The 12,999-nt window shown below is 37.2% G+C and overlaps 1 protein-coding gene across 1 annotated transcript in view; it reads right to left on the minus strand.

The window, feature by feature from the left end:
- itfg1 (integrin alpha FG-GAP repeat containing 1) overlaps positions 1-12,999 on the minus strand; it is a 169,716-nt gene that overhangs the window by 90,203 nt on the left and 66,514 nt on the right. Inside the window, exon 10 of the mRNA XM_005802501.3 lies at positions 12,039-12,190. Within this exon, the coding sequence (XP_005802558.1) occupies positions 12,039-12,190 (152 nt within the window). The remainder of the gene's footprint in view (positions 1-12,038; positions 12,191-12,999) is intronic.

The raw sequence follows: 12,999 nt of genomic DNA on the forward strand, positions 1-12,999 counted from the left end.
TAACATGTCGGTTTGTTGGACAACAGGGTTTCCATCAGTGTATTATAAGCCTGGCGGGTCACCAGGCTTTACTTGTGGCCCCCCCAGACTAAGCATTGCTTGTTTACTATTATTTTTATATATACACACCAGTAACAGTGATGGCAAAGACGAGTTAAAGAGTCTCTTTAGTAAGAAGCATAATGGCAACATAGTAGGGTCAGTATAGGGAGACTGAGGTCAAGTAAAATTTTCTATTCACCGAATAGCTGTAACAACCGCCTGTCTTTACGAGTCTACACCATAAAACCCTCAGCCAACAAAGTGGCAAGTCATGGATAAATTTTAAACACTTTAATTAAGATGAAATAATTGAAGTGAAAAAAATTTATAAATGGCTTAGCGGGTTTTCTGGAGGAAACTCTGGACTGTGATGGGAAAGAAAACATTTTTCAGCATATTCAAGACTTTCCACGAACCATTTATCGTACAGTCGTGTCCAAATTAGAAGCTTTGTTGGTTTTAGGGATGGTTAAAACATTGAAGTTATTGCTGATTGTCTTTCTTTTCCGTCATTGCGTTTACATTACTAAAATGTATTCTTGTGTAGAGCTGCTCACACTTATGATTATCAGTATCTTAGTGTATTTTATAAGTGGCTCCCTGTTCCCACTTACAATTCCTATGAAGCGGTGAGGGTGAATTTTGGGTTTACACTCACCATTTAGGAATGTTGGCTTGTAGTCTGCTGAACGAAAGATGATGCAACGTAATGTGTTGGTGTTGGACTTTATTTTTAATCAATATTAAAACTGGTAAGGACTACATTTGCATTTTTTGTAAACCCTAACACATTACATTGCAGGACTATGTAGCCTCTATTTTTATTGTCAGTGAATATTAACTCTAAATATGTTCTAGTTGGAGGCATAAATGTTATGGAATGACTGATTCAGCAACACATCAGAGCATATGTGATTGTAACATCCGAGGTGAGGCTTTATTTACCTCAGTTTTCATTCTTCAATTCAACATCTGTCTTGTCGACATAATGAAATAAAAACAGTCTTCCCTTCTGTCTTTTTGCATGCACGGACCCCTTCATTCAATTCCTAAGAGGCCTTTAAAGCCTTAACAGGAAAGATTTAATTAGTTTTTAAAGTAAATGGGTGAGAAAAAAAGTCATTATGTTTATGCTGAATGGCAGCGGTTGTTTGAAAAGGGAGCATCTCTGGTAGCTTTTGTTGGAAGACTAAGGTTTGCCTGTACAGTGGGGAGATTGGGGGTAAAAAGCAAATGAATGTCCAAAAGCTGATTGCTTAGCAAATATGTCAAGTAGTTGATGGATTGGATTGATAACCTATGAACTGTTTTTGACAGATATGGGTTGTACCTGTTCAGGGGAAGTACAAGAGGAACACGGACTTACGAGTTATTTCTAGGATAAATGAAAAATGATACATCTGAATGGAATTGGGAGCTGGAGTCTTTGACAGCTTGCTTAATATTCACAAAGAGGAAGCAGCAGTAACCAGAAGTGAGAAAGTTAGGCAAAGAGGACAGGATGAAGGGTCCACTACAAAAATAAAAATAAAAAAAATAAAAAATTCAGATAAAACATCTGGATTCATATGAAGTAAGAGTATACCAGAATGGTATTGGTATCGACTGATATTAGCTGTAATATTTAATATCGGCCATTTTGTCAAAATAACTCACCAACATAAAAGGTGTTGTTTTTATATGACAAACCAGTGATAATGATGCCTGCAGCTCAGCACAACCTCAAATTTGCACTGTTTTGTGTTGTCGTTGAGGAAATGTCATGAATAAATTTGACAATAAACATAAAGCAAGTTGAAAGTGTTGCATCATTTTCAGCCTCATTTTTAGTATTAGCATTTGGTAACAGGCTAGATTGAAAAATATAATGCAGTATTTTAATCCACAGTAGAGAAAGTCATATAGTTTCAATAAGTAGGTATAGGAAAAAAATTATCGGTATTGGTATCGGTTATCGGCCAAATGGGTTTTAGTGTATTGGCAAATTGGATATCGACCAAAAATCCAATATTGTGCATCCCTAACCTAAACCAATAGTTTTCACACATTGTGTTGCTTGGTAAGAAATATTTTGAGCAAAGAAGCCAAATTAACTATGTTTTTTTTAATTATTATTATTATTGAATCAATTATGGGTTTTTCACATTTTTCCACTAAGCTGAAATAATGTGTTGTGGAACCAGTTCTTCTGTCCTTAAACTCTGTTAATAATGAAAACGGCTCTGCTTCAAAAACAAACGGCGTCGGTGAAACTGAAGCATTACGACCCAAAAAGCACATTAGGTCAACCTTTAAAAGCACCATTTTATGGACGAGCGAGAAAATATGACTCCCATTTGGTTACAAATTATTTTTTTTTAAATTTAATCTGAGCTGATTGTAGAATAAAAGAGGATCCAAGCCAATTAAGAGCTCATCTGTGGTATCAGCCTTTTTTGGGGGGTTTGTTTAAAAAAAAAAAACCCAAAACATCACATTTCAGCAGCTCTGAACATCTGTACCTATTACCAGCAGCACACTTTGCTCTACTTGTGGTTAAAACTCATGGTCACAGTTACATAAAGTACATCTATGCACCATCTGCATAAATATGTACACTTGGACAAATAATTATTCTGAACAGACAGAAATGAAGATACCAAAAATTAATATAGAAAGAAAAGATTTGTCAATTTTCTGTCTTTTTTTCTGAAACATTAGATTAGATTAGATGATTTGGCAGGCGCTTCACAATATAAAATATACTTTCATTTATTAACTGATCACAGTTAAACACAAGCAATTCCTGTTGTCTCTCAAGTTTTCGTTCTAATCTCTTCTGCATTATTCTTCCTTTCTCATCCTATGTAATAATTTTTAACAGCATTAATTGATCCATTGCATGTTTATGTTTACCTGGTAATATACGGATTTATTATTATCATCACTATTACCTGTTTATTACCTTGTTATTCTGAATTCTTTACATGCTGATGATGGTGTCAGTGTTATGTCATTCAGTTCACCATCACTGCTTACACACACTGTGTTCATTCATTAACCTACAGTTAATGAATGAATGAATGGTGGCAGTAATTTATCCCCCCTTTTCACTAATGTGACTGTTATGTATGTACTGTACATGTACTGTAATCCATACTAAATAATAATAATAATAAAAATGTTTTTGCATTATCATGGCCTGAATCCAATGGGAAAACACTGCAGTAAAGTGGAAACTTAACTGTGGATTTATGTTATTGCACTGCATTGATTGCATATTTAATACATTTAATTCCAACAATGTTGTGCTGATACTAATTAGTTCATCGACTATCATTGTGATTCTAAGGCCAAGTTAATATTGACACCAGGCAACAAAGTGGAAAACATAAAACTTCAACGTCTAGATATGGTGCCATGCATCATGGCCTGTTCCAGCCACAAACTTAGACAAACTTTATCTTGTTTTGGATGGAATCAAACGTAATGGCGAAGTGGAAGGAAAATCACATGGCTTCATAATTTATCAGTAAGAAATCTGAAATTTGTGCCGTGAATTGTAGTAGATACTTTATAGAACCACCGTTAGATGTAATCCCAACAGAACGTATTTTGGACCAAGTCTATATGTATTTTTCTCCTCTATTCTACGTTGGGAAATAGCTCAGGTTCAGTCTGACTGGATGAAGTGTGTCTGTAAACATCCATCTTTAACTCTCAATAGGATTTACATCTGGACTTCAATCAGGTCACTCTAAGAATTGCATTTGCTTTGATCTGATGCTGAAGTTGTAGCGTTAGCTGCATGTTGGGGGGTAGCTGACATGCTTGCTAAAGATGAACCTACAGTCCGAACTTTAATCCCCAACAAGTTTCCTTCTACTGTTGCCTTGTATTTAGCTCCATCCATGTCCTTGTTCACTATTCTTCCAACATTGACGTTTTCTTTTTTAATCAAAAATTGTAATGAAACCGTAACTACTCTGGGTCTTTAAAAGCTGAAAGCTGTCCAGATGATGATCTGACTGTTGTTTTCATTTGCTGGAGCGTTATAAGCCGACGTGCACGTAAGACACATGCGAACATGTAATTATATCCAAGTCACTTGAGGCAGATCAGACTTTCAAACTGCTTTTAATCAGTGTGTGGTGCAATGCAGAGAAGTAAGAAAAAAAAAACCACACGATTGCAGCTGAGGATAATCCCATTCTACGAGGGCTGCTGACTGACGTATACGATTGTATATCTCACACACACACAGATGCACACAAGCGGTTTAAGCGTGACCTGTAGTTGATGTAGTGTAATATTTACCGATGTTCCCCAACAGCGCTGGAGCAGCAGCAGGTAGAGACTTCTGTCCAATCACACGTCAAACTCCAGCCGTACCTTTGACACTTGTCAAAGGGTTTTGTTGGTAATACAGAGGCAGACGGTTGCATAGCCCATGCAATATGATGCAGCTGTCCTCTGCCTGTCTGGTAACACTGCTCTGTCACATTCACTCATGGGTGTAACGAAGGTAATGGCTACCAGCTAAAAGTATCTGGAGTTAACAGTGAGTATTTTTAATTTTCTGGAGAATATTCCTGAATAGGGAGCTGCTGCTAATTTAACGAGCTTGTGTGTCTGCTGCTCAAATTAAAGGAGGTTGACTCTCTTTGTTAAGTGCTGTCACTTATTTAATATGATGATGGACGTTTACAAAGTACATGGAAAAAGTTATGCTTTAAAAATGTTCTTCCCAATTTCTGACTGTTAATTTATTTCCATAATCTGTTGCGCCGCTCACGGTGGCAGCATGTTGGAGTAGCTCTGTTAGGTTGATTTCATTCAGTGATTTATAAACTAACAATATTTTTGGGTTTTTTTCACAGCTGATAGTCCAGTAGACTCGGTTTGGGAACCAAAATTGCAACATTTGTTACAAATTTCAGCTGCTGTGGTTTCTCATTCTCACTGCACTGTGTCAAACGATCTGAAGTATTTGGGGAAACCTGTTCCCCCCCTCGCCTGTGGTGGCACTGCACCAAGAACCACTGAAGGAATATACACAAAAATCACTGAAGAAGACCTGAGCGCAACTTCCTTCTTCACAAAATATAAACCAAAATAGAGTGCCGTCAGATTTTAGCAGTTATAGGATTTCTCATTTGTCTTTGGCAGAAGACGATGAGCCATTTCTCCCGCTAGAGCTAGACATTTGTTTTGGTTACATTGACCCAGAATGCCCTGTGTTGTTGGGCACTTCCTGTTTTTGGAGCAGTCTGTAGTCCGCATGCATCCACATATGCATTTTGAACCACACCAGAGTTCATTGCAATCCGAGACCTAGGTTTTTAGACCGACCAAACTTCACCTTTTTGGTCCACATCAGAGTTCGATTGCTCATTCACACCTCCCCAATTGAACCAGACTTTCCAGGCAAATGAACTGGAGTTTGATTAAAGCAGAATAAACATGGCTGGTGTGAACGCAACCTTAAAGCCAGTGTAAGGACTTCAGAATTGGCGTTTTAGTGAAAACGCGAGCAGCAGCGTTCCGGATGTATTATAGGTTCTATAATTCTAGCCTCTAGCTGCCCACTAAGTGGTCACGCTACAACATTTACACAGTCATAAACTGTGGTTTATAAATAGAAATCTTGTGAAACATTCTCGAACTGATAAAATCATAAAAGAGAAAAAGCAGAATAAAAAATATCTACTTTTATAGCGTTTTACCTCTCAGTGTGTGTGTCAATGTCTCTTTCATTATGCCGCTTCACTCGTCCCCAGCGTCCCACAGTGCTTGTTTTTCTGCAAACAGAAACATCTACAAGGCTTCCTCTCACCAGCCATGTACTATTTGTTGTGACGATCATCTGTTTGAGCGTGTTTGCCTGCATGTGCAAGACACAGCGAGACAGGCCGTGAGAGAGTCACCGTCTGTTCTGTGACCTGGATATAACGCGGATCCTCAGGACACGAGTCGTATAGAGCTTTCGCTGAAACACATCGATACTGACACGAATATACAGATTCACCCACATCTTCAGTCTGCCCTGTCGCTCTTAATGAGCCTTTGCAGAAGCGCTGACACTGAACCTGTCTCCTATGTAGAGGTGATCTATTACCTTACAAAAAAAAACTGTTATTAGTTTGGTGCCTCCTTGTAAAAAATATTCATATCCCCTGAGACTTCTTGCATTTTTTTCATGTTGCAACCATAAATCTCTGTATATTTTAGGATTTTCCGTGAGTCGCTAACGCAAAGTGGCTCATAATTTTGACAAAGAAAGAAAAGGATTACATGGTTTCCAAAATGACTTGGATTTAAACTGTAAATAAAACCCAGTGCGCCTTTACAAGTCATCATCCTTTCCAAATATAGTCCACCTGTGTGTTATATAATCTCAGTGCAAGAGTTGCTATGAGGCTTGTTAAACTCTCAACGCTTTCACAGTCTACACAGGTTTTGAAAAGACATGGAGTTCACTCTTTCAGGCCAGTTTCTGCAGATTTTGGTTTCATGGCGGAAAAAGTGGGGATCACTGACTTTTGGTCGAAGCCACTAAAGCCAACCTAACACATCGAAAGCGACGGTGCAAAGGTTTTACAAGCACGCCATAGGTGGCGTAATACAAGATAAAAGTCTATTTTCATGTCAAAAAATAGAGCCATGCCATTTGAAATACTTTCGGTTTATCTCACAAGCTGATTGTGTTTCTTTATGTTATATTCCTGTTGAAAATGTGGAACATTTTTGAGGATGTTTGAAGGTTTTGAACTGATGTCTGAAATTAACCTTATTCTAAATGTTCTTTCCTTCTCGATAGACAAGTAATATAATGTTTAGACTATATTACTTAAGTAAAAGTGTAAAATTTATATTAATTTGATTTCAACTGGGAAAAAAAACACTTAGAAAATTATATTAAGCCCCAACTGAAACACTTTATTTCGCAAATTAATCAAATTAGCTCATTTAACATCATTTTTGCCATTTGGATTACATTAATACGACCATTCATTATTTACTCTAGCTTATTCTTCAATGACTGTTTTTCTCCTTTGTGAGATTTAGTTTCTTTTTTTGTCACCATGCAACTGTAATTAAGTGATAGCTTGTTTAATCCAAACTGTTTTTTAGCTTTTTTATTTATTTATTCCTAATGTCGGAAAGTAACAAGGCAAGAAACTGTTCTAGAGCTGATTTTCTTTTGTCCCAGGTGGTTGACACATTAACACTATGCTGTCAAACCTTTAAATAAGCTGTATTACAACTAACAGGGGGAAAAAAAACCTTAAAATGTTGTTTTATTTCTTCATAGCTCAAAAAACGTTTAAGTTTTTAAACTTAAACTTTATGAAAAAACCCAACTGAGCAGCACTAGAAGGTGACCTACACACTCCTCGACAACATTTCAGTTTTGGTTTAATTTATTCCACTCGCTGCGTCCATCCGCTCATTGTTCTATTGTTTCCAGTAGATTACTTTCATCTCACACCCTCTGCTTTTCTGCTATGAACAGTTAAATCAGTATTCATTTTTTTGCTGGGAGGTGAAGTGAACTGGCAGGACTTTTATCTGAAATAAGCTATAAATAACTAATTGAAAGGATAAAGAGAAAGCTGTAATGTAGTGGAGGAGTGAAAGACGGAGAAACAAAGACGAAGAAGAGGGGCTTAAAATAGATCAGTTATGGGTGGTCCAAATATTTGGTTAGCTGAAAGCCTCTTGGCAGAAAAAGAAGGAGAGGGAAAAAAACAAAACAAAGACAGAGCAAAGCTTTAGTGCATGATGAGAGTCAAAGTGAGAATAAAGCAGATATTTTCCCAGCGGAGAAAAAATAAACACATCAGATCACCTGGTGAAACTCTATAAACGTTCTACGTTTGTGAAAGTCAGTCGTTGTTGTGAGTGAAAAGTGTGAAACACGACTTGATATCAGGGTTTTTTAGTTGGAGGGGAAACATCCAGAATATGCCTTCGTCCAAGAATTTATCCTTTCATCCTGTCCTACTGAACATCGACATATTCAGAAAGCATCTTAAAAGACACTTAAAGTTAGCAGCAGCTTGCTGAATGGGAAGAGTTTTAAGGGGCTTCAGATATATGCAGCCAATAAAAGGAGCTGGATGGAGAGGTTGATGTTTGCAGTTTATGTGCTCATTACAGAGATAAGTAGCCATAAATGGCCGTCACACCTAAACTGATTTATTTTCATGTTGCCAAGTGAAAATATGGCTAAACAACTTCTTTGATCCAAAAGGAACATCTTGTGTTGAGTTCCGGCCAAGATTAAGATAGATGAGATAAGATAAGATAAGATAAATCTGCTTAAAAACAAAAAATAACTGTCTCACAATTCACACACAATGTAAGAATTAACAAATAACTGGTAAAAAAAAACCAAAAAACAAACAAACAAAAAAACTAATAAATAAGAACAGCCACATTCTCACATACATCATTTATGATGATTAATGGTTGTTTTCGATTGCATTTAGTTTTGTTATTGCTATCGGGTATTGCCACAAATATTGAATTTGATAACATGTATATGTTTCATAACAAACATGTGTATGTCGTTATACATATACATGGGGCTGATTGTCCTCTATAGGGTGAAGTGAATATATTTTGCCATGCCCACATAACTCGCTGTGTACTGTGGTGGTGCCGAGGTTAAGCACAACCCACATCTTAAGGCCTTAGTCCTCGACGTGGCCGTCGCAGGTTCGATTCCCGGCCTGGTGACCTTTGCCACATGTCTTCCCCCTTCTCTCATTACCCACTTTCCTGTCAATTCACTATCAACTAAAGGTCACTACAGCCAATAAAACCTCAAAAAAAAAAAGCAACACGTATTCAAATCTAATTTGATGCAAAGTCTAATTTGTAAAAAAGAAAAAAAAATCCATGATGGCAAAGAACAACAGACACACCCAAATAAAAAAACCAAAAAACAAAAAACAACTTTCAGTATCAAGCATCACATGCAAAGTCCAATGTCTGGCCCATTCTCCCAAAATGGCCGACTTTCTGATGCATTTCCAAGACAACATTTTGCCTCAAACTGCACAGTGCTACATGTACATTTTATTGTTAGCTCTTAGTGAAACTGGCCCAAGGTGCTGAACACCAGGGGGCATTGTGGTGGCATTTCTTTGACAGCATCTTCCCAATGCTTTCAATCAAAAACCTTCTAGCAGGTTAAACGTGCAAATTTTTCGGACACAGCAAACAATGTGCTATGACAGTTCAAAAATAAATTTGATAATCAGTTATCTAATTTTAATGGGTTTGTGCATCATGTTTGTGGGCAGGGCTAATAAATGAGAATTTGTGACATTAATATGTAAACAGAGATCAAATTCATCATTGTAAAATATGCTGATTAGGGGATCTTAAAGCTGCAGTAGGTTCGTTTTATATAAAATATATTTTTTACTCATTTGTTAAAACTGTCTATGGTGAAAATGCAACAATTTGAGAAAAAAAAAAGTCAAGCACCTCCACTTCCTCTCAATGCTCCTATTTCCATTTGTAGAAATACGTATAATGCTCCCGGTCAGAAACAACCAATCACAGCCAGGAGGAAGGTCTCAGCACTGTCAATCAACCATGTGTACTCGCTGCTCAATGTGCTAAAGATGGAGAAGCAACTTAGAGTTATGAGAAGGCCGTCATTCGTGGACATGCTAACTAGCATTAGCATTTACAACAGGGTCCTCTGTGTGAAAAAAGCTGTAGTGCAGCAGAAAACAAGATGTAGGCTGAGAGCAGCTCGTACACATGCTTTATTGACAGTGCTAAGATCCTCCTCCTGGCTCCGATTGGTTGTTTTTGACTGAGAGCGGCATATTTCTGCAAATGGCAGTAGGACCACAAAGAGCTGGATTTTTTTCACAGATTATTGGTCTCATATTATACTGCCAGGCCAGTTATAATATGTAAAAAACATTTTTTTTTTTATAAAAGCTACCTACTGCAGCTTTAAGACAATAATCTGTGCTAAAGCTTCACTCCTGTATGTACAACAAACAGACCTCCTGTCCTTTCTTTTAATGTTGATGTTGTGAAATCCAATGCTATAGATGAAGTAAGATTGCATTCAAAGCTTTGCAATGAAGACACTCCTAGATTTCAAAGCTCAGGCTTAAAATGAGAATCAACTGGACAAAAGGAAATAGAAAAATAGAGAGGCAATAGCTGCTAGGATAAGAGCGAGTGACATGGAACTCCTCTTCAAACACAAAAAGTTAAGCTCAACACGACTTACTGGTGATTATATAGTGCCTGCATTAGAAACTGGGGTTCAGAGGTATTTGTCTTTAGCTGCGGCTCAACTCTATCCCATCTCTAGCGTAATAAGCTCAAGCAGGCACACTCTCTATTACTCTCTCTCTTACACGGAAATCAGTATGCATGGACAATCACGGCTCTGACCCCTGCAACTATCTTATCTTCATCTCTGAGGACAGATAATCCACATAAGTCCTTCAACAAATACATACGTCCCATTCCTGACGCGCATGGCACTCGTGCACCGGAACGCGGCGCAGGAATTCTTTAAAGGGCCGGCTTATCGGGCGTAATGCTGAGAAAAGTCGGCGAACAAGTTCACCTTAGGTATCTGTTTTCTTGCTTTTCTGTTCAGATTAAATTGAGAGAAATTGCTTTTCGCTCCCAAGTCTGAGATTGGGGTTTGATCACCAAGCAATCTGTGGAATTAAATCGCTTGTTTGCAAATGCACCAATGTGACAACTCTGCTTGTAAGTAAAAACCAAAGTAGATGCTAAAATTAACAGGAAGAAGAACTGGGGTCGAGTACATTCATTTCATAGTAATCAATGCAATACGTTTAGCCTAAACTGGATGATTTTTGTGAAAATAAAAACAGAAACATTTGTAATTTGAGGAAGCCTTAATAATTTGCATAAGCTTCTTAAGTATGTATTTGGATTTATTAAGCTCTGATCCGTGGTGTTTTGTGTTCCCAGTTTGCAGTAGCTAAAATTGTCTTGTCAAAGGGTGAAATATTTCATGGCAAATTTAAATGATAAGGAATTAGATGACGTACATCAAAATGAGGATGATTTGGATTTGTGTGGAAAGCTTTCCAAACTGACCTGGGCCTAAATGAAAAACTACATGTTGTCTGGGTTCCTACAGATTTTTAATTTCAAGATTCCACCTTTCCAGACTCAATTTTCTAGGTTTTCTTTTTGCATTTTTTTTATATCATCATGAGAAGTAGAGGACAAAACTTTCACCTTAAACAATTTTTACCCTGTGCATGGTCTGGCAGGGTCACACTGACCCCGCATGCGGTTTTAGGATTTTAAAGCATGAAGATCAAAACAGCATCTCACTTTGCACTTTGACTAAGCCACACCAAACCTTCATTTTTCTGACTAACTGTTAGATAACCTAAGTGTGCTTAAGCTTAAGGAAACAAACTGATGGCCATTCATTCACCATCGCAGTTTTTAATGGAGTATTTTAAGGCAAAGGCAACAGCCTGCAAGTCTTCAAGTTTCACTAGTCAGTAGTTTCTCCATTTGTGGATAAAGATTCTCACAATGGTTCAAATGACTCCAAAGCAGTAGAAATGGTTATATAACGAGATCCAGACTGATAACTACTTTTAATTTGGTTTGGTTCCTCATCTGTTTTTCTCAGTTCTTAGATCGAGGCATCATGCGTTGCGTCTTTAGAACTTTTTGTCTACTTCATGTTGTCAAACTGTTTCTGTCTCTTGGATCGTTTTTTCCCCCCCTTTAATAAATGAGCTGAAAATATGTGAAAATTATTTTGATGATCTGAAATGGTTAAACAAAACTAAAAAGCAAAATCAGTGCTAATGTCAAAGCTGATAGACTTTTTTTTTACGGCATTGTCTATTTGTAAAGAATCATATAAAGCATGGACCTTCGTTCACCATCACAAAGTTCAAATTAGTTTGCACTTAAAATCAAAAATTTCACCAGAAAACTGGGAACGCTGATAGGTTTTCTCTTCTGACCTGCCACTGGTGTTGCGGAGGATCACTAGCGCATCAGGGAAGCCGTCCAGGTTGTAGTCACCGAGATGCAGGACCAGTGGATGGATGGCGTCTCCTGGTACAAAGCCCCAAACAGTGTCCCTTTGCTTGAAATCGGACAGGACCTCCACCCACTGGAAAAACAAAAGCATACAGACAATTTAATAACTTGATGAGTCTTTCAAATGAGATTTGGATCTACCATAGACATAAAAAAAAACAATTATAATAGTGGGATATTGTGAACTTTATGGACTTTTAATGTCCCACTTTTAACTTTTCAACTCCAAGTGGTTGAGTTGTAATCCTCTCTGTATGCTTTTTGTTGACCATCTTATTCATCACATGGTCACCAAGTTACCACATAGGTAAAACAATTATTAATTATCTAGACATTTTTTTTTTATCATTTTCATTTCAATAAGGCTCTGCAAAGTGACTGGTGAAAGTTAATCTGCTACAGGGGCAGTATTGTGTGTTTCCCAGCCACATAGTATAATTTTATAGCACAAGCAAGAAACTATATTACCTTCTGTTGTTAATGCAAAATCATCAAATTACAGCTAATTGAAACTGGGCCTCTGTCTCTTTAAGAAACTCCCGCTCTTTCTGAAACTCTGACTTGAGGAAGTCATCACAACATGGCTCCTCTATTAAACCTTTAACAATGTTTTTACCAACACATTAGCATGGTTCTTTAATTTTTGCTAATTTTTTACTCAAAAAGTATAGTGCATATAGCATGTCAATAGTCAATTCATAAAGTATTTCGAATTGAGAAACTGTAGAAAAGCATAACTGCATCACATTGAAGTGAATGGGATGATTTGCTTGTTGCTAATAACTGAAAATATTAAACAAAACACAAGACAACAGAAAAAGAAATAATGGATGTTATGATCACTTATAAGAAATACCTCAACAAAACTTGTTCCTCTGTCAA

Source organism: Xiphophorus maculatus, chromosome 4 (assembly GCF_002775205.1).
Source record: "Xiphophorus maculatus strain JP 163 A chromosome 4, X_maculatus-5.0-male, whole genome shotgun sequence".
Lineage (NCBI taxonomy): Eukaryota > Metazoa > Chordata > Actinopteri > Cyprinodontiformes > Poeciliidae > Xiphophorus > Xiphophorus maculatus.